Source organism: Dipodomys merriami, unplaced genomic scaffold (genome assembly GCF_024711535.1).
Source record: "Dipodomys merriami isolate MVZ:Mamm:240054 unplaced genomic scaffold, mDipMer1.0.p SCAF_36, whole genome shotgun sequence".
Lineage (NCBI taxonomy): Eukaryota > Metazoa > Chordata > Mammalia > Rodentia > Heteromyidae > Dipodomys > Dipodomys merriami.
This window is the reverse complement of record NW_027205159.1, coordinates 1,175,329-1,195,516: the sequence shown is the minus strand read 5'-3', so window position 1 is coordinate 1,195,516 and position 20,188 is coordinate 1,175,329. Positions and strand designations below refer to the sequence as shown.

The window sequence follows — 20,188 nt, the reverse complement described above, 5'->3', positions numbered from 1 at the left end:
CAACCTCAGGAGAAGCAAGAGTGAGCCTCTGGACTACTTCAGGCCCATAGGATAGAAACTGGGTTCTCTCTTGGGGCTTCCCCAACTCTCTCCCACACACCTTGTACACTCCCAGCACTTCCTAATATTGGTCTTTGAATTCGCTACAGGTGACTGGATACTTGGAGGTAATATCACAGTTCCTCTAGTTATCCTTTCCCAGTTTGTTGACACATGATGGCAATATCTAATTCCTCCCTTCAGACTGAGACTCCCTGGCATCCCCAATGGATGGTCAGTCCCTTCTTCTTGGAAGGTAGAGGCATTTCAATGGGAGATTCCATCCTTTGATTTCCCAACTTTCCTTGAGCCCCTTTGGACTCTGCTGCTTTCCAGGTCAGCACCTACCTGTAAGAGGCCAAAACTATGCTGGTGTCTTCTGCCACCAAATCATAGCAGTTCAGAAGCACCAGCCTGAGTGGTCAGTCACATGGGTGTTCCAATTGGTTTCTGCTTCACCACCTTGGGCAAGTTAATAAACCTAACAATGCTTATTCTTATCTCCAAAATGAGAGAGCTCAAAATTCTTGGGGAATACTTGAGAACATTCAGACAATAATCTGTGCCCTCAATAAAGCACTTACAGTTGTGGTTAACCCCATATTCAAGAAAAGGAAAGCTTTTGTACTTGTACTTTTGAATTCAGTGCTAGCCTTGGCAGTTGGTAGCCCAGGTTAACCATCCCTCACATTCTCCTGGCACTCTTTCCCTCCATTGCCTCCTTCGATCATCAACAGGATACCCAGGCATCAGGAGGTTGCTACATCTTGGAGATGTAAGGTGGTGACTTGGCAGCACTTGGACCTTTTGGTTAGGACACAGTCCTGCTGATTGACTACCTCATCTGTTGCTTTTAACAGTGAGCACAGGTAGGGACAACTAAACTGTTCTTTCAAGGCTGTGATGGTGGTTGGGGATTTGAACAAGTTCTATTTCTGCCCCACTGCCATTTTTTTTTGTTTTTTTGTTTTTTGTTTTAAATAGAATGATAGGGGACATGATCATGAGTCAGATTTGGTAAGGTTCCAACAAAGATTTTGGCATTGCTGATGGAAGACCAGATGTGTTTATAAAGCTAACTCATAAGAAAGTTGAGGAGCAAAGTTGACAAAGCTTTTTTTTTGACTTTTAAAGAATGGCTAAAAGGGAGGACAGACATTCTGACATTAATATTAAAGGACACTATTAAAGATTAGCACCAGCTCTGAAACAGCTCTTATTCTGTTCCTTTCCTTCCCTTTGTATTTTCCCTGTATTTCTTCCTTCATTTTTCATTATGTATGAGTTGTAAATGTGAATTAGCTAATATTTGAGCCCTTTTTTCAAGTGTGAGAATTTGGTCATTCTGAGTAAGAAAAGCTTTCTAGATAAACAATGTGTTGGTTTTCATAAGAAGTGTGCACTCTTTTAAATAAGCATTTATCTGATTTCCATGAGAAGTCAGATTTTTTTTAACAGTGTCTGGGATGATTTGATTAGAGAGACTAGTGGAAAGGCTGTGGGATAGAGGTAAAGATGAAGCAGGAAAAGCTTTCTGTAGGTTCATCATGTTTTCTGAACTTTTATATCTGCTTGGAATTTCTCATAAGTTCAAAAGAGAAGCTCAATGTAAACAATTACAATGCATTGAAATAATTGGATAGCTCTTAAAATAACATGCATGAAGAATTTTAATAAAATTATGTAAGGAAATGAGGACATCAACCATCCTAATGTGTCACCTTATTGACTGGTAACTTCTGCTCACCATGTTCCTTTAACATGAATTTCCATCTGCTTTCAGCGAGCTGGACATGATTTCCACAAGGGTGACGGACATTAAGCTTCGGGATGCAGCGGAAAGCCTTGGGGAAGATGGCACAGGTGAGGCCCTGCTTCCTCTGCTCTGGGAAGAGCCCTGGGGTTGGGGTGAATGAGGGGCTGATGGACTATGCACTTAGTGGGAGTATATCCAGTCCCTAGCATGTTCAGGTAGGCCTTGTCCTGCACTGTGACCCCAGGCACATTCATAATACTTGTGGGAGGGACTCCCTCTCTTCTCTGTCAAACATGGAGACTTTGGACAGCATTTTCCTCTTACTGGAGGTGAATATGTCTCTGACTTGAAAGCAAAGGAAACAGTGCTGAATGGATTCATTTGTCCAAGAATGTCCCAGGGCATCACTAGAGGCCTTTGCAGGATGACCTGATTATATAGAAAAAAATACATTAAAAACAGCCTTTGACCTTCTCTCTCTTGTGACTTTTCTCCTTCAGGAGGTCTTTGTTGTCTTCTGAGCGAAATTGCAGACCCGTGAATCATTATCTCAGAGCAAGGTCCAGGATTACTCTCCTATGTGACTCGTCCACTGTTATCCACACAGTGCTATTTAAGGCTTGATAGACTTGTGAAATTGAGATTAAAAGTCTTCAAGCTCCACATAAAGTCCCTTTTCCTAGATTAGATATTTGTATGGCTCTTGCTTTGCTAACAGAGGCCTCCATCTTCTTCTTTAAAGTCAAGATGCAATAATGATTTTCTGTGATGTAGTTCAGTTAAGAAAAGCTTCCATCAATATTAAATTCTAGCTACTAGCCATTAGCTTCAGACTCCCTTTCATAGGTTACAGATGAATTTTTCTTATTATTCTGTATAAGAACCACTTTCCCCAAATGTAAGGGTAGGAAAGTAGTTTCAAATTTCTCATAGTATGTGACACAGAGAATTATTGCTTACTTTAAGTCAGAAAATACTCTTTGAACAAGTATTTTGTTCTCTGAAATAACCTTGGTAAATACTAGGTCTGGATACTTACGCAGTCATCATGAAGAATCAATTTTAGAAGAAGGAAAGAAACTAAATTTTCTCTATTTCAAATAAGAGTGAGCTTTAAGTATTCAGACCAACCCTCTCCACTTAAAATAAACAATTTTAGATAATAACATTCTGGGGCTGGAATAGAAAGAAATATTGTAACCCAAAAGAATAAGGGAGTACTTTGCCCTCAGATCATATTGAAATTTTGAATTTCATTTTCATGTCTTTGTGGGGTCATTGGTGAGAGGGTCAGGAAACAAAGTTGGGGTATATACAAGGTGCCTCTCTTGTAGAAGACCTTTCTACAATAATCTGGGAGCCCACAAAGATACAAAATTGGAATAGATGTGAACTAGAGATAGATAAGCCCTCATTTGGATTGGTAACTTCAGTTTGTGTCACTTGGTAATTAATTAGGAGAACTTCAAGCCCTAAACTTGATTCAATTGTGTTCCTAGACTGTGCACACCTCAGGTACATTGCAGAAGCAAACAATCTTCTCAAAGGGAAACCTCTGTCTAAACTTCAAATTATTATAGAACATAGTATTTTCAATTCCATGACAAGCATGTCATTAATGATAACCAGGTGTATAAGGCAATAAGGCATCATAAATGAAAACCAACATGCTGTGCACTGAACTGTGTTCCCAGAATTTATATGCTGAAGTCCCTAGCACTTCCAAATGTATCCTTATCTGGTATTAGTTAAAATGAGTTATGTGGAATAGGGTGGTCTTACAATACAGTGGTTGAGTCCTTATAAAAAATGAGACATTTACGAGGATTCTATATCCATGAGGATATAAGCAGAGGACTTATGGGAGTTGGGGCAAGAGACCAAGAAAAGGGGTATAAGAGAGATGAGTAGTGAATAAGATCAAAACACATTGGATGCATGTGTGGAACTGTCATAATGAACCCCATTATTTCATGCAATGAAAATATAGCATATAAACTTTAAACAAAATAACAATGGGGGGGATTTGAAGACAGACACATGGGGAGAACATCCCTGAAAACGTAGGCAAAGAGTGGGGTGATGCATCACTATTGTGTGCCTCTCCACAAGAGGTCAGAGCTCAGATGAGAAACAGATTTCTCTCCATCTCAGCCCTGAAGGATCCACGTGTATCTGCACTTGATTTCAGCCTTCCTTCCTCAAGAATTAGGAGACAATTTATTTCTATTGTTTAAATTACCCAGTTCGTGGTGGTTTGTACCACAAAGCATATTTCTTAGTTTTGCCAACAACCTTGGCCAAGTAATAAATGCAGAAATAAGAGAATTCACATAAAGTTACCAAATATCAGGATTAACAAATACATGCAATAGAGTACTATTGTACTACTTTGCAAGGTAATAAAAAAAATATTTGAAACCATCTAGAAATTTCAGGGAACCTTAAAAAGTGGCATAGAAAACATCCTGTGCAATAAGTTAAGAAAAAGGGTTAAAAAAAGATGGAAGGAAGAAATAACACTTTTCAGATTGTTAGTTGCTTTTTGCAGCTAACCAAAATGTATAAGAAAGTACCCAAACTCATATATTTGTACGTACTAGCTAGCAAAGAACAATTGAAAATTGAAAATACTTAAACGTATTGTTTATAATAGCACAAAAAATTGAGATCCTTCAGTATATATCTAAATACATAAGTGTAGTGAGTTCTAGACCACCCTAAACTACATAGAGACTCTCAAAAAGATTAGTTAACCCACAAATAATTGATTAAAAAAATTAACAAGGACTGACTATATGGAGAGAGATATTGTACTTTTGGATTGGAAGACTCACTGTTGCAAGATGTCAATTCTCCTAAAATTGAGTTGTGACTGTGTACATCTAGGTACAGTGCACTGTTTGAAATGCAGCTATGTTTTAGGACATGGCTCAAGTGGTAGGGGACTTGAATAGCATGTGCAAGGCTCTGGGTTCAATCCCCAGTGCTGGAGGGTTGGGGAAGAGCAGAAATCAGCTATGAAGCTCAGATAAACAACCTGGGATTCTTGACCAGTAACAACTGGTTTGACTTGATTTTCATAAAGGTTTAAAGATTTTTATTTAGGAAGAGGTTAAGTCTATGTAGATAAAATGATGGTAATGCTGAAATAACCTAGGGAGAACGGCAGGAAGTAGGTAAATGTGAAACAATCAAAATCCCATCTGAACTATTTGCAGGCATTAGAAGCTGTTTCTTAAAACTCATGTGAAAAAAGAAGGAACTAACATAGGACAATTTTGAAAAAAGAACAAGATTTAGAAACTCACAATGCTTGATTTTTTTTTTTTTTTTTTTTTTTTTGGTCAGTAGTGGGGCTTGAATTCATGGCCTAGGCGCTGTTCCCTGTGCTTTTTCTTTGCTCAAGGCTAGTACTCTACCACTTGAATCACAGCGCCACTTCCAGTTTTCTAATGGTTTATTGGAAATAAGAGTCTCACTGACTTTCCTGCCTGGGCTGGCTTTGAACCACAATCCTCAGATCTCAGCCTCCTGAATATCTAGGATTACAGATGTGAGCCACCGGTGCCTGGGCCACTTTTGATTTTTGAGTGGTTAATTGGAGATAAAAATCGCATGGGGACTTTTCTGCCCAGGCTGGCTTCAAACCGTGTTCCTCTATCGCAGCCTCCTGAGTAGCTAGGATTATAGGCATGGGCCACCAGTGCCCAGCTTGTATGGTTCTCTTTTCTTTTTTTTTTCTTTTGGTGGTTATTAGTGTTTGAACTCATGATTTCACACTTCCTATGCACTTTACTACTTGAAAAATACTCCCCAGCCCTTTTTGTTTAGTTATTTTTCAAATAGATATACTTTTTGCCAGGGTCCAGCCTGGGATTATAATTCTCCTGTCCCTCCCCTCCTCCTATCCCTTGTAGCTAGAATTACAGATATACTCTATCACACCTGGATTATTCTGGGATATAGGGCCTCACTAAGTTTTTGCCTCGGCTAGCGTTGAACCAAGCCTCATCTCTCTGCTTTTCTCTCATACATGTATGAATGCTTACACATGACCCTTATAGTTCTACATCTGCATTGTGGGGATAATTATGCTATTCTATATACACTTCTTCAGAAAGAGTGACCTTTTTTTCTGAATTTTAAAAATTAGAAGATTTTAAGAACAAAGGCATTTCTAAAAGTAAATATAACCACTAAAATTTCAATGTGGGGTTACATTAGCTTGAGATCCCAATAAATTAATCAGAATATAGAATAGCATGAGGAAATAATGAAGGGAAAGACAAAAGGACAAAGGCATAGACGTGTGCAAGGCTGTAGTGTACATTTAGCAGAATCTTGAGAGGAAAGAGTGGCTGAAAATGTTCTGGAATTGGTAAAATGATGATGATGATGATGATGATGATGATGATGATGATGGTGATGATGATGATAATGATGATATAGGTGGCCTGGTCCTCAGATTTAATGAACAAGGAGTATAAGTAAAAGATAACGCATGCAGTGTGTGTCTGCAGAAAGCCCAAAATAAAAATCTTAAAATTAGTACAGGAAAAAAATTAGTAACTGGCTTCTTAATACAACAGAACCCAGAAAACAATGAAATAATAGCTTTAGTATATTCTTAGAAAAAAATTAACTGCTGACCTAGAATGCTTCACCTAGGATACAGCTTTGGTTCTGCTAATCACTGAAAAAAAGGAGCAAATAATTAACATGAGGGAGGAGAAGGGAGCCACCAGTACAGATACTGTGGATTCTAGAACCATAAGAAAATATTAGTGCTGGAGGATCTTAACCCTCAAAAATCAGTGGTTTTTCTGAATGCCAATAATGAGAAGAGCAAGGCTGAAATCAGGAAAGCAACTCCTTTTGTAATATCTGGGCCCCCCTCAAATAAAATACCTAGGAATTAACCAAAGACGTGAAGGACCTCTATGATGAAAACGTTAAAAACCTGAAAAAGGAAATGAAAGTAGAACTAAGGAAATGGAAAAACCTCCCATGCTCCTGGATTGGGAGGCTCAACATCGTGAAAATGGCAATACTTCCAAAGGCTATCTACAAATTCAATGTAGTACCCATCAATATCCCAACATCATTCTTTAATGAAATAGAAGAAGCAATCCAAAAATTCATATGCAATAATAAAAGACCCCAAATAGCAAAAACAATCCTTAGCAGAAAGAACAGTGCTGGAGTATCAATACCAAACTTCAAACTTGATTACAAGGGAATCGTAATCAAAACAGCCTTGTACTGGCACAAAAACAGACCTGAGGACCAATGGAATACAACTGAAGACCCAGAAATGAACCTGCAGACCATGGCCAACTAATCTTTGATAAGGGAGCCAAAAATTAGGATGGAAGAAGGACTGACTCTTCAGCAACTGGTGCTGGCAAAATTGGTTAAACACCTGTAGAAAACTAAAGCTAGACCCTAATATATCATCCTGGACCAGAATCAATTCCAAATGGATCAAAGACCTCAAGGTAAAAGCAGATACCTTGAAAACATTACAGGAAGGAATGGGAGAAACAATAGGGCTCCTTGGCATAGACCAAAAGTTTCTTAATAAAGACTCAACAAATTAAAGAAAGGTTGGACAAATGGGATTGCATTAAACTGCAGAGCTTCTGCATGGCAAAGGACATAGCTGGATATATCAATAGAAAGCCATATAACAGACAAGGGCCTCATATCTAAAATATATTTAGCACTCAAAAAACTAAACCCCCCAAAAACAAATCCTCAAAGAAATGATTGCCCCATTAAAAAGTGTGATAAAGACTTAAAGAGAGACTTCTCTAAAGAGGAAATAAGAATAGCCAATGGACACATGAAAAAATGCTCAACATCTCTGGCCACAAAAGGAATGCAAATCAAAACAACATTGAGATCCACCTCATCCCAGTTAAAATAACTATCTAATAGCTATTTTAATGCTATTTTATCTAATAGTAACAGATGCTAGAGGGGATGTGGTCAAAAGGGAAAGCTACTACACTGTTTGTGGGAGTGTTCAACCACTCTGGAAAGCATGATGGAGGTTCCTCAAAAACTACACATAAAGCTCCCCTATGACCCAGCAATCCAACTTCTGGGCATTTCAAATGACCACAAACAAGTCCATACTAAAGCTACCAGCATGACTATGTTTATCGCAGCATTATTCACCATAGCTAAGATATGGAACCAACCCAGATGCCCCTCTGTAGATGAATGGATCAAGAAAATTATATATATAGTGGAATTCTATGCTTCCATCAGAAAGAATGACACCGCCCCATTTGTAAGGAAATGGAAAGACTTGGAAAAAATCATATTAAGTCATACTCAAAGAAACAGATCCCATGGTTTCCCTCATTTGTAATAATTAGTATATGTCTAGGATAATCCCAAGAGATGAACAGAATAGCTCAATAGCTACATACACATGACCATATAAGATGATGCTAAGCAAAATGAACTCTAAGACATGGACACAAGATGTTTTCCTTTGTTGTTTTTAATGTACTATGTGATTTCTTTTTCTTTTGTGTTTTTTTCTTTTTCCTATGGTTTATCTCCTGTTGTCACTGTATTTGATTCTGGTACACTGGGTATTGTATAAAATATGCGTTTATCTGAATTAGGGAAGGAAAAGGGAACAACAAAATGGTGAGACAAAGAACAAAGGGTGAATCCATGCAACAGTGATACTCACAAGACAATATGTTGGAAATGACCCGTACAACTTGGGAGGCGTGGGGAGGAGGAAAAGTGGGAGAAAAATGAGGGAGGGGGTAACAAGTTCAACAAGAAATATACTCACTACCTTACATATGTAACTGTAACCCTTTTAAACATCACATTGGCAATACATTTTTTTTGTTTGTTTGTTTGTTTGTTGGATCCAGTCGAGGGGCCTGAACTCTGGGCCTGGGCGCTGTCCCTCAGCTCTTCAGCTCAAGGCTAGCGCTCTACCACTTGAGCCACAGCGCCACTTCCGGCTTTTTTCTTTTTGCTTATGTGGTGCTGGGGAATCGAACCCAGGGCCTCATGCATGCAAGGCAAGCGCTCTACCACTGAGCCACCTTCCCAGCCCCTGGCAATACATTTTTAAAAAGAAAAGTAACCAAAAATTTTTAAAAGAATATATTAGTGATGACTTGTTGCCAATAAATTTGGAAAAAAGATAAATTCACAGAAATGTATAAATGAATAATATAGGTTCAAGAAGTAGAAATCCAGACCATCCCTGTAACCATTAGAGATATTGAATTACAAAGCCTAGCACTAGAAGAAAAAGACCACAAATGGACAGCTAACATAAGTGACCCAGGAAGCACAGAGTTATACTCAGGGCCTTGGCTGCTCCAGTCTTACGCACACCATCATTTGGTCAGCAGCATCTCTCACTGTCAGGAGAGGAACTGTATTTTTTCACAGCTTCAAGGACACCTACCAATATTTTTCCCCATTTTTTATTTTATTGTTATTGTAGAGATAATAGATATAAAGAAGGGTTACATAAGCCAGGTAATGAGTTCATTTATTTTTGGACAATGTCACCTCTTCTCTTGCTCTCTCCAAATTTTTCCCTCCCATCCCCAACCACAGGTTGTATAGTTCATTTTCCACATAGTATCTAGTGAGTACCACTGATATATTAGTTCATCTTTTGTCCCACCTTTTTTGTCTAAGCAAAGGCCAGGTGGTTTTCCAACCAAGTGCAGAGAACTCAAAATAACTCTTATAGGAACCTATCCTTTAACAACATGAACATTTTGTGGTTATTCCCACTAGACATTAAGAAAACTATGCTGTAGAATTTACCTACTACCAGAGAGAGGTTCTCTCTATTCCTGCTAGAATAATCCTAAGTAATTCTCCTCATGAATTCAAGATCTTGTAAATTTCCCAAGGGAATGTTAACAAAAATGAAATAGAAATATCCTGTCATATTTTAAAGTAATTTATAAAATATTTACTTATAGCCAGGCACCCATGGCTCACACCTGTAATCCTGGCTACTTAGGAGGCTCAGATCTGAGGATCATGATTGGAAGCCAGCCAGGGCAGGAAATTCTGTGAGATTCTTATTTCCAACTAAGCACTAAAAGCCAGAAATGGGGCTGTGGCTCAAGTGGTTGAATGTTAGTCTTGAACACAAAAGCTCAGGGACAGCACCCAGGTCCTGAGTCCAAGTCCCGGGACTGGTACATGTACATGTGGGCACACACACACACACACACACACACACACATACAAACACAAAAAAGTTTACTTACTATTTGAACTAAATTGTTTTAGCAAATTCCCATGATATACTGGGCAGCATTGTGGTAATCTCTGATGTTGCATCTTTTTGCTGTGAATTTTCAAAAATACTCAGAGGGAAAGGAAAGAGCTCCTATTGTGAAGTTACAGATATGATAGAATCTATGGGCAAGGATGAAGGTGACATCAGAAATGTGTCACAAAATGTTCAAAAGTCCCTCGAACTGCAACATTGAGGAAGCATAGATGAATCGGGCACTTCTGACCTCAACCTGCCCCCTCCACTATGGGGATGACCACCATCTGGTGCTTCAGTAGGCCATCTTCAGTGATTGGCCTTAGTGTAGTGGATAAAGAGAATGTTGATTCTGGACACAGTGATGCACTCTTGTAATCCTAGCTCCTGGAAAAGCAGAAGCAGGAAGATTACAAATATGTATCACACACATGTATTAAACTATCACATTATCTCTGGATTATATCCTATATATGCATACTGTTATACATGTTAATAAAAAGATTAAATGTTTTAGGAAGGCTTGGCACAGTGGCCACTGTTTGTAAATCCCAGCTACTTAGGGAGCAGAGATCAGGAGGAGCAGGGGTTGAGGCCAACCTGCCAAAACATTAGTTAGACTCGGTCTCAATAAGCCAGGTATGGTGGGACGTGCCAGTCATTGTAGCTACACAGAAGCTATCAGTCATGATCTGAGGCCAATCCCAGGTGAAAACATGAGGCTCCACCTGGAAGACAACATGAAGCATAAAAGGTCTGCGGTTTGGATTAAGTGACTAACTAGCAAATGCATTGAGTTCAAACCACAATAGTACTTCCTCCAAAAAGTTTAAGGATATGGAAATGTTAACACCCATATTTTAATAATTGCAAACAATATACATGTATCAATTATCTCAAAATATGCTATAAATCTGTACAATTGAAATAATATTTTTGGTTATACTGGGGTTTGAACTTAGTGACTCATTACTTGTATGCAAGCATTCTACCACCTGAGTCACACCCCAACCCTTGTTGCTTTAGTTATTTTTCAGATAGAGTCTAGTACTTTTGTCCGGGGCTAGCTTTGGACCGCAGTCTTCTACCTCTGCCTCTGGTGGAGCTGGTATAACAGGAATGTAACAGCATGCTCAGCTTGTTCTTTGAGATGGAATCTTGGCAACGTTTTCCCTGGCTGGTCTGAAACCACAGTCTTCCTATTTCTGCCTTCCAAGTAACTGGAATGACAGTCATGCACTACCACACTGTCCCCAAATAATGTTTTTAAAAGAAAATAACTTGCGTTATCACATAACCTTTACCTCATCCAGACTTTTGTTGTGGCCTGTATATATTTCAGAGATCAGTTGCTTCGGCTTTGATTCTGTGCTCATGCTCCAAAGAGTTCATGGCCCATGTGCTTAAAGATCCTAAAAACAGAAATCAGAGTCCATTTCTGAAGCAAATGATTGAGAAACCACTGGATGGTGGGAGTACAATTGTGCCAGTTTCCCACCTGCACATAGACACACAGTCTTTCTCATCTTCTTTTCTTTTAATCTATATAGGAAAGAAAAAATCCAAATTCAAAACCTTCAAGAAGCTGTTTGGGAAGAAGAAGAGAAAAGAATCCCCATCATCCACAGGAAGTAGCACTTGGAAACAAAACCAGGCCAAGAGCGAGGTCATGGCCATCGAGTCGGGGCCCGTGGGCTATGACTCTGAGGATGAACTTGAGTAAGTTGTTTTTCATGCCCATTATCCTGTATGCCCCAGCCAGGAGATGGTTTCTGGGCACAGGAGGACCCAAAGTCTTAAGAATTTGCAGGGTCCCTGAGCCTTCCCTCCCCCCAGGTAATATCCATAGAGCTTACTCCACACATAATGTATTTTACTATTGCAAACATAATGTTGGAGGAAAGCTAATTAGGTAGCTGCTGCATAGATTAAAAGTCCACAATGGCTAGACAGAGGAACCGTGCACCAATACCAGCTATAGAGAAAGACTTAGGAGCCTGCCCAGCATTCTACACCTGAAAATTGCAGGATTGGGATGTGGACTGACACTTAATTTCACATTTCATGATACCGGACACATATATCTCTGAACTTGAACACTGAGTAGTCTAGTATCTGGATGGTGGTGAGGTGGGATGAAGAAGGGAAGATTTTCTGTTGTTCAGTCTTAGGAAAATCACCCAAGAATACCGTTGTGAGGGCGGACCCAAATAGGGATGAAGATAGTTAAATCGCTTGATTTTTGTAACTTATTTCACCAGACTGTGGTTATACATAACTTGATGTTCTAGCAGTTCTTTCTGTTGGGAAGAGAAACACATTTGTTGCAGTGGCAGCCTTTTCACTTTCTTCTACACATTGACCCCCTCACTCGAGAAGCATGATATTCCTCACGAGTCAGCTGACATGAGGTCCTAGGTTTGAGCATCCAGCAAGGATGTCCTGTGCCCGTCTCCTCAGCAGCCTCCCTCCCCACGCACATCAGCTTTGGGAGGTGTAGAAAATATGTTGACCACTTGGTGGCACCAAATGACTGAAGAGAAAAGATTGGGTTTTGATTGACTTGGCAGTACTAGCTGGGATCACGCGCCTGAGTAGTGGCTGTGCCTTATGAAGCATGGTGGAAATGCTTTGCACATGTTTTTAAGTGCTGCGCTCTGAGCCTTTGGGGAGACAGATTTAATGGTGATAACATTACTAATCATTCATTGTTTTCACTAGCTAGTCTAAGAGGAACTCTTTTAACACCCACCCACGCCATCCCACATCCTGAGGAGCACACTGTCCTCCCAGGGGCAACAAGTCTGAGAGTGACCTCTGCAGCCACAGACAGGAACATAGTCATCTAGAGGGTTGAAGGGGGAGAAATGGCCTCCCTCCCACAGCAGCCCAGGGCAAAAAAGCGGGGAACACACCCTTTAAATCTTTCTGTTCACAGCATTTAGCAGAGAAGCTATCCACAAGATGATTATTTATCAAGGTTGACATTAGCTACTGAGAAAGGAAGTTTGAGATACCTGATCTGATGAAGCTCAGGAAGTGAATGGTGTTTTTCAAGAGTGACACTGAGGAAGAGACAATTCTCTAGCTCTGTGAGATTCTATGTCTTTCAGCCACTGCAACAGTTTCCCACCATGGCCACAAGGACTGGCACGGGCAAGAGATTCCATGCACTAAGATACCTTAGTGCTGGCAGAACCCTTCTGGAGCTGTTGGGTTTCAGTTGATGGGTGTTTATTACCTCCTTGTCTTTACCTATACCAATTCTCCAAGCCCTCCTTCCTGTTTCCTGTCATTGGTCTGCAGAAGGAGCAGGATCCTTTGTCTTGCAGAATGTCCTGCATCATGGATACTTCTCTCTTGGTACAATTGATGGTACAATTGAATGTGTGCCTATATTCTCTGGATTCCTTGTGAACTCATTGATCTAGATGTGTAGCTCAAGTCAATGCTGTCCCTGATGTATCACATGCTTCATATTTAGCAAGGCCCTGGATTACAAGGATACCAGTGTGATCTCTCCACCAACCTTCACTCAGTGCTTTTAACATCTGCTACTGATCCATTGATTCTCAGCAAAGTGGTACTTTTCATAATTCCAGCATTAGTTTTACATTTGCTAACTGGATTGCTCCTTTGTTTTCATGGGGTTTTATTTGTCTGATTTTGCTTTTGGAAAAATTCAGAGCCTTGCACTTGCCAGGCAGTTGCTCTACCACTTGAGCAGTTGCTCTTTGCAGTGCTTTTTGCTTTAGTTACTTTTTAAATAGAGTCTGGTGCTTTTTACCCAGGTCCTGCCTCAAACCAGGATCTGCCAAATCTCTGCCTCTTACGTAGCTGGGATTATAGTTTTGAACCACTACATTCAAGCTAGATTTCTTGTATGAAGAACTATCTTTCATCAACTTAATGATACTATAAAATATAGTCTGAACAGGAAATACAGGCCAATGATTATTCGCTCAGCTGACTCAGCTCTCTTACTAGTGTGCTGGCACTCCAGTGCCTCCCAATGGTCACCATCAGGGTTTCTTTTTTTCCCAGACATGAGTGATATATCTGGCCTTGCTCTGTGCTATCTGTGATAGTTTTGCTTAGCTTCATCCCATGAGACTACCCCAGCTTAGAGAGCTCTTGTCCCATGTGTAGGCTATAGTGTCCTTTATCATGTGATGCTTTGATTTACTGCTGGGGTAGAGGGGTTTGATTGTGATTCCCAGAGGGTGGCCACAAGCTTTCCATGTTAAAGGGAAATCCAGATGTGTATTTGACCTCTGGATTAAGAGCTGCTGTTGGCAGTGAGGGCCAGGTGTTTTCACTGGGCTGCTTGCTTCCCAGAGCTGTGAGGACACACCCTTCTTGGAATCCTGGGTTCCCACTTGCAGGCTTCCAGTAGTGAACTAACAAGTTTAATTAAGAGGATATATAGAGCATGATTTGTTCTGTAGGAAGGCAGGGCCACACATCAGTCCCCAATGCTCCATCAAAGACAGGATGCCCAGAGAAGGCAGGGTGGAGCTGGTGTGCACAAGCTGTCCCATGTGTGCATTGGCGTCTTTCCTTCCTTCACCAGCAGTCTCTTGGTCATCTCCTTCCACCTATTGTTCAAGTTGCTAGGAAAATCTGACATCTAATTCCCACATCCTCTGAGCATGTTTCATGAATGTCCTGTGGGTTCAGATCCAAATCAGATCCTTGAGCTGGAGGCCTGGGATGGTGATGATACTCAAGACTAGAAGCACAAGTAATATGCACAGATCAAAACAGATCATAGAACAAGGTGTGGCTTGGCAGATGTGCAGATCTCATTCTAAAGGAGCCATGGGTAAATGGTTTTGGCCATCTTAGGAGGATGCTCTGTCAGGCTTGCCCTCAGACTGTGGTACAAACGGCCTCCACTTCCACAAGGGGCTGACCTCATCTTCTCAGGACATCCAAAACAAGTTTCCACAGAACCCAGCCAAAGCCAGTCCCTCCTTTCTGCAGGCTTGCTGCCTTGGACCTCACACCTTGATCAATCTTGGGTTTTTTCCACCATAAAAAAGATTTCCTACAACCTTTAGATGTCTTAGGGAAATACCCATTTGTATGAGGCTCCTGACAGTAACCTGTGATGTTTAACAGCAAGAGGGATAAACTGAAGTACGAGGCAACTATAAACTAAACACAACAGAGGGCTCCTTGTATGCTGCAGTGCTAACCCCAGCCCCCTTTCACACTCTGAGTCCCTCAGGGCTCAGTGAGATTCAGAGCTGGAACCAGGATCACAGTGGTTCTTTTACCCTAGGGAGTCCAGAGGCACGCTGGGCAGCCGGGCCCTCTCACATGACAGTATTTTCATTCCTGAGGCGGGGCAGGATCCTGCTCGACCTGTGAGAGTGTTTTCCCAAGAAAATGTGTGTGACCGGATTAAAGCTCTGCAGGTAAGCACCACTTGGTATATATGTCAAATATCAATCCAGATGTTTCTAAATCATTTGTGCTTGGTCCCTGATGTATTGAAAATAGACATACAGACACTTCACAGCTCTCCTAAGATGCACAAATTAGCATCTAAGTTATAACTTAGATGAAGATGGGTGCATCTAAGTAATTTTCATGGCTCATGTCTGTAATACTGACTACTCAGGAGACTAAGGTCTGAGGACCAAAGTTCAAAGCCAGCCTGGGCAGGAAAGTCCATGAGACTCTTCTCTCCTATTAACCAGCAAAAAGCTACAGGTAGAGCTGTAGCTCAAGTGGTAGAGTATCAGCCTTGGGTGAAAAAGCTAAGGGACAGTGCCCAGGCCCTGAGTTCAAGACTTAGATGAGAGGAAACAGGGAGGGGGAGCAGGTGGTGAACAGAAGCCCTTTCAGTTCTTGCTCCATACCACACAAGGGCATTGTAGGTATTTCTTGATGAATGAATCAGAACAGGAAGGTTTGTTAGGAATCTTGGATGAAAATAGTAAGGGCAGATGTTCTTTATTTCAATCCAGTTAAAAATACAATGTAATGTGCGAATGGGACCACCACCTCCAGGAGGGATTCCTGCCAAGCGGGCAGAGGACACTGGCATGAGTTCTGAGGATGACGGGCTGCCCCGGAGCCCCCCAGAGATGTCCCTTCTGCATGACGTGGGCCCCAGCACCACCATCAAGGCAAGTACAGCCCATACCCTGCATGTTTCCATCTGCACCTGCGGCAGCTGGGGCTCTTTGTGCTTCCTCCCCTCACCTGCCAAGTTCTCCAGGAGGGAGGGCAGTGTCTACACAGAGTGCGGGCTCAGGTCAGAGAGTCCACCATATGCTCTTGGATTGTGCTTCTTTTCATTTTTAGAGCAGTAATTCAGATCTGATGAGGAGATGTGGTTTGAGTAACTTCTTTCTTCAGTGGTAGATCTGATACAATCAGCCTTTCTACCTCAATTTTCCTGTCTAAGCAGACAGCTGGACCCAGAATCCCATTTAAAAGAAGGGAGACACCTGTTCTCATGACATTGACCAGTGGAAGAAGTAAACATACGTCACCACCATGAGAAACTGATGATTTGAGAAGAAGTGATTTGAACCTAATGCTGGTGAACAGGGTGCAGGCAGGTGGGAAGGGTTATGACCTCAGCAGGGAGAAGGACCTAATTCTAGATACCACCCTCCCCCCTGGTATACAAGAGGAGGCACCTGAGGAAGTGAGAACTAAACTCTTCCAAGTGCCAGCTCACATTCATTCCCATCAGCCCTCTTATTTTATTGTGGAAAGAACCTTTAACACATACAACGTTTTTGTACAGGAGTGATCAAATAAATGGTCATGTAGATAAGCCTTTCTATAGGGTGGATGCACTTGGTGTAATCGAGTTATATTGACCCATGGAAAATAAATGAAGGTCAGACTCTATGTTTTATAACAGCTCTTGCCCTTAAAGGTACTTTCATCTCTGACCTGGACAAGGGGCTGCTCATAGTGAAATGGGGGCTTGTAGCTTCTGTATTGCTCTGAATTACATTCAGTAACGATTTCAAACCCCACACACCTTGTTTTTTGTTGTAGCAGTAAGCACCAGGCATATTACTGATAAAAAGACAGGACTGAGTTTCAGTCAGCTCTGGGATCAGTTCCTACAAAGTTGGTTAAAGAAGTCTCTTCAGGGTGAGCATGGTCCTACTCACTCCAAGAGCAGACTGTCAGGACAGTGGGGCTCCCCACTACTGTTCTCCAACCTCCAGAAGGACTAGATACTGAAGAAGTTGGCCTGCCCTGCTTCTGGATTCTCCTAAGTGACCCTGTAGCCCTTGGTGCCTTAAAACACTCTGTGTGCACTTTCACTGGCCCCCTCTCAGGAACCAGTGTGGCTGTGCTGTCTGTGTGTGTGTGTGTGTGTGTGTGTGTGTGTGTGTGTGTGTGTGTGTGTGTGTGTTGCGCCACATGGTAAGAAGGCACCTGTTCGTTGGGAGCAGCCTCCTCATTCATTGGCAACTGACTCTCCTCCTGTCCACTGGTCTCTGACTCACAGAATCTTGGTTCTCTGCCTTTAACAAGGACAGGCAGGAAAGATGAACAGATGATTTCTAACTCCATTCATTAGAAAGCAATCCCAGCTCCAAACTTGCTCAGTCACCATGATTCACAAATTCCAAATTCCAGTCCACCAAGTAGGGGTCACTTATGTTGGACCAGGGCTGACTTCATCTTTCACTTGTTAATTTACTGAGAGAGAGAGAGAGACAGAGAGACAGAGACAGAGACAGAGACAGAGACAGAGACAGAGACAGAGACAAAGACAGAGACAGAGAGACAGACAGAGACAGAGGGGGAGAGGAAAAGGAAGGAAGGAAGGAAAGAGCCAGGCATTGGCTCAATCTTGGCTCAATTCTACAGTCCAGGCAGCAAAATCTATGACTCTTATTTCCAGTTAACCACCAAAAAGCTGGAAATAGAGCTGTGGCTCAAGTGGTAGAGTACCAGTGTTGAGTAGAAGAAAACTAAGGGATAGCACTCTGACGCCAGGCGTCATTAGCATATACCTATAATGTTAGTTACTCAGAAGGCTGAGATTTAGAGGATTATGGTTCATGATCATCCTAGGCACAACAGTGCCTGGTTATTCTAAAATAACCAGCAGAAAGCTAGACTAGAGGCATAGCACAAAAAGTAGAGCACCAATGTAAGAAACCCTAGAGTTCAAATCCTACTAACACCAAACCCAAAAAAAATCTGAAGTTTTTATCAATTACTGGGTATAGGCACAATGTACTAGCTTCATAGGAAACAAAGCTTGGGCTATTGTTCTTTTAATTTAATTAATTGTGAGGGTGATATCGGGGGCTACAGTTACATAAGTAAGGTAATGAGTACATTTCTTGTTGAACATTGTTACCTCTTCCCTTGTTTTCTCCCACTTCGCCTCCCCTGTGAGTTGTAAAGTTTATTTCCAACATGAATATCGCTGTTGCATTGGTTTTGTCCTTTGTCTCACCATTTTATTCTCTTTCCCTTCCAGTTTGGGCTATTAAGAAGTAAAAATACAAGTACTCTTTGTCATCATGATTTTGAGGGGACAGTTATTATATTTTATGTCCAGAAAGTTTATTGTGCAGTTAGCTGGCTGAAGAGAGAAAAATGCCCATTTTAAAATGTGCTTAAATAACAAGGTATTGTTTCCTTTAATCCTGTGAGATACCTTCCCAGGACCACATGCTTAACAGAGAAATATTAGATTACCGTGGAAAAGAAAATGTCTTTAGTAGCAAATAATCGTGAAAAAGTCCCAGGCAATATTTCCTGACAGAATAACTTTGTCATGAATTTTTTTTGAAAGTCAATGCCACATGAATTAACATACAATGAGACTGTGCTTGGTAATTGTGGTTAAGATTATATGTAGCTCAGGGATAGAACACTTGCCTAGCAGGTACAAATGTTCTGAGTTCTATCCCCAGTACTGCCAAACAAAAAAGATTGTGCGTGTAATTGGTCATATTCTAGGTTTCCTGTTGTTAGGGTCTTGGGCAATTTAATCACCTCTTCTGTTCATCACAGAGCAGGGCAGGTTCATTACCTTTTCTGTGTTTCTTCAGAAGGTTTCAGGAAGGATTAAGTGAGTCCACATAGGTGTATGGCTCCCCTGTACAGCAAAGCCAGTGGCTTCTCTTTGCCCCCTGGTGTGGCCAGGGCCAGGTTTGGCCCTGCTTCTTCTCCTTGACTGGCAGATGTTTTCAGGTATGCAGTGTCTGAGCTCTTCATTTTGTGGACAAAACATCAGAAAGCAACTTTCATCCCTAAGAAAGGATCGTAAGGAATCTCTTCGGGGCCTTTGAGCCACATTCTCCTCAATCAGAGGCCACAGATTAGACTTTTAAAAAAGCCTCTTTCAGCCAGGCCCTACTCAGGAGGATAAGATCTGCAGTTTGAAGCTATCCCAGGTAGAAAAGTCCCCGTGAGACTCATATCTCTAATTAACCACTCAAAAACTGGAAGTAGTGCTGTGGCTCAAGTGGTAAAGCACTAGCCTTGAGCATAAAGAGGCTCAGGGACAGTGCCCAGGCCCTGAATTCAAGCCCCACAACTGACAAAAAAAATCCTCTTCTAGAATCATCTAGGAGCACAGACTTCAAGAAAAATCAGGTGATTGGGATGTGAATACTCTCTGGCTACTGCCAACTTCCTGGACCCATGTTGCTCCTCAGAGACCCTACCAGTCCCACCCCATATAGTTACGTCACTTATCAGATATAGAACTCACAATTCTCCTTACTCATGAAGGAGCTGATCTTTCCAGGACCCAGGAACCTTCAAAACAACAGAGGAGATAGAAGGTAAGAGTTATAATGTCAGAGCAGTTGAGCTCCCTAGTGGATAGATAGGCTGTACCATAAAGTAGGGTGTGCTCATAAGCAGAGGTCAGGGAAGTTAACCTTCTTGCCAGGATCCCAAGACTATTAGCTCCTCCCATGGGGGAGGGGCAGCAGTTGTAGATGAAAACGGAAGACCTATGCTGGTACAGATGTACTTACTCTCTTTCATGAAATGACTGCCTCTGAAGCTTATCTTTCTTGTTCTCATGAGACTTGGTCAGTGAGACTTTTTTTTTTTTTAAATAAGTCTCTATATGTGGTTCCTCTAGACAA

General features: G+C 41.4%; 1 protein-coding gene across 9 annotated transcripts in view; it reads left to right on the top strand.

Annotated features, from left to right (window-relative positions):
• Cracdl (CRACD like) overlaps positions 1–20,188 on the top strand; it is a 135,900-nt gene that overhangs the window by 76,568 nt on the left and 39,144 nt on the right. For all 9 annotated transcript variants that reach the window (XM_069988500.1, XM_069988498.1, XM_069988497.1 and 6 more), the window contains exons 2-5: positions 1,823–1,902; positions 11,633–11,801; positions 15,370–15,505; positions 16,061–16,222. In XM_069988500.1, the coding sequence (XP_069844601.1) occupies positions 1,833–1,902; positions 11,633–11,801; positions 15,370–15,505; positions 16,061–16,222 (537 nt within the window). In that variant the 5' untranslated portion in view covers positions 1,823–1,832. The remainder of the gene's footprint in view (positions 1–1,822; positions 1,903–11,632; positions 11,802–15,369; positions 15,506–16,060; positions 16,223–20,188) is intronic.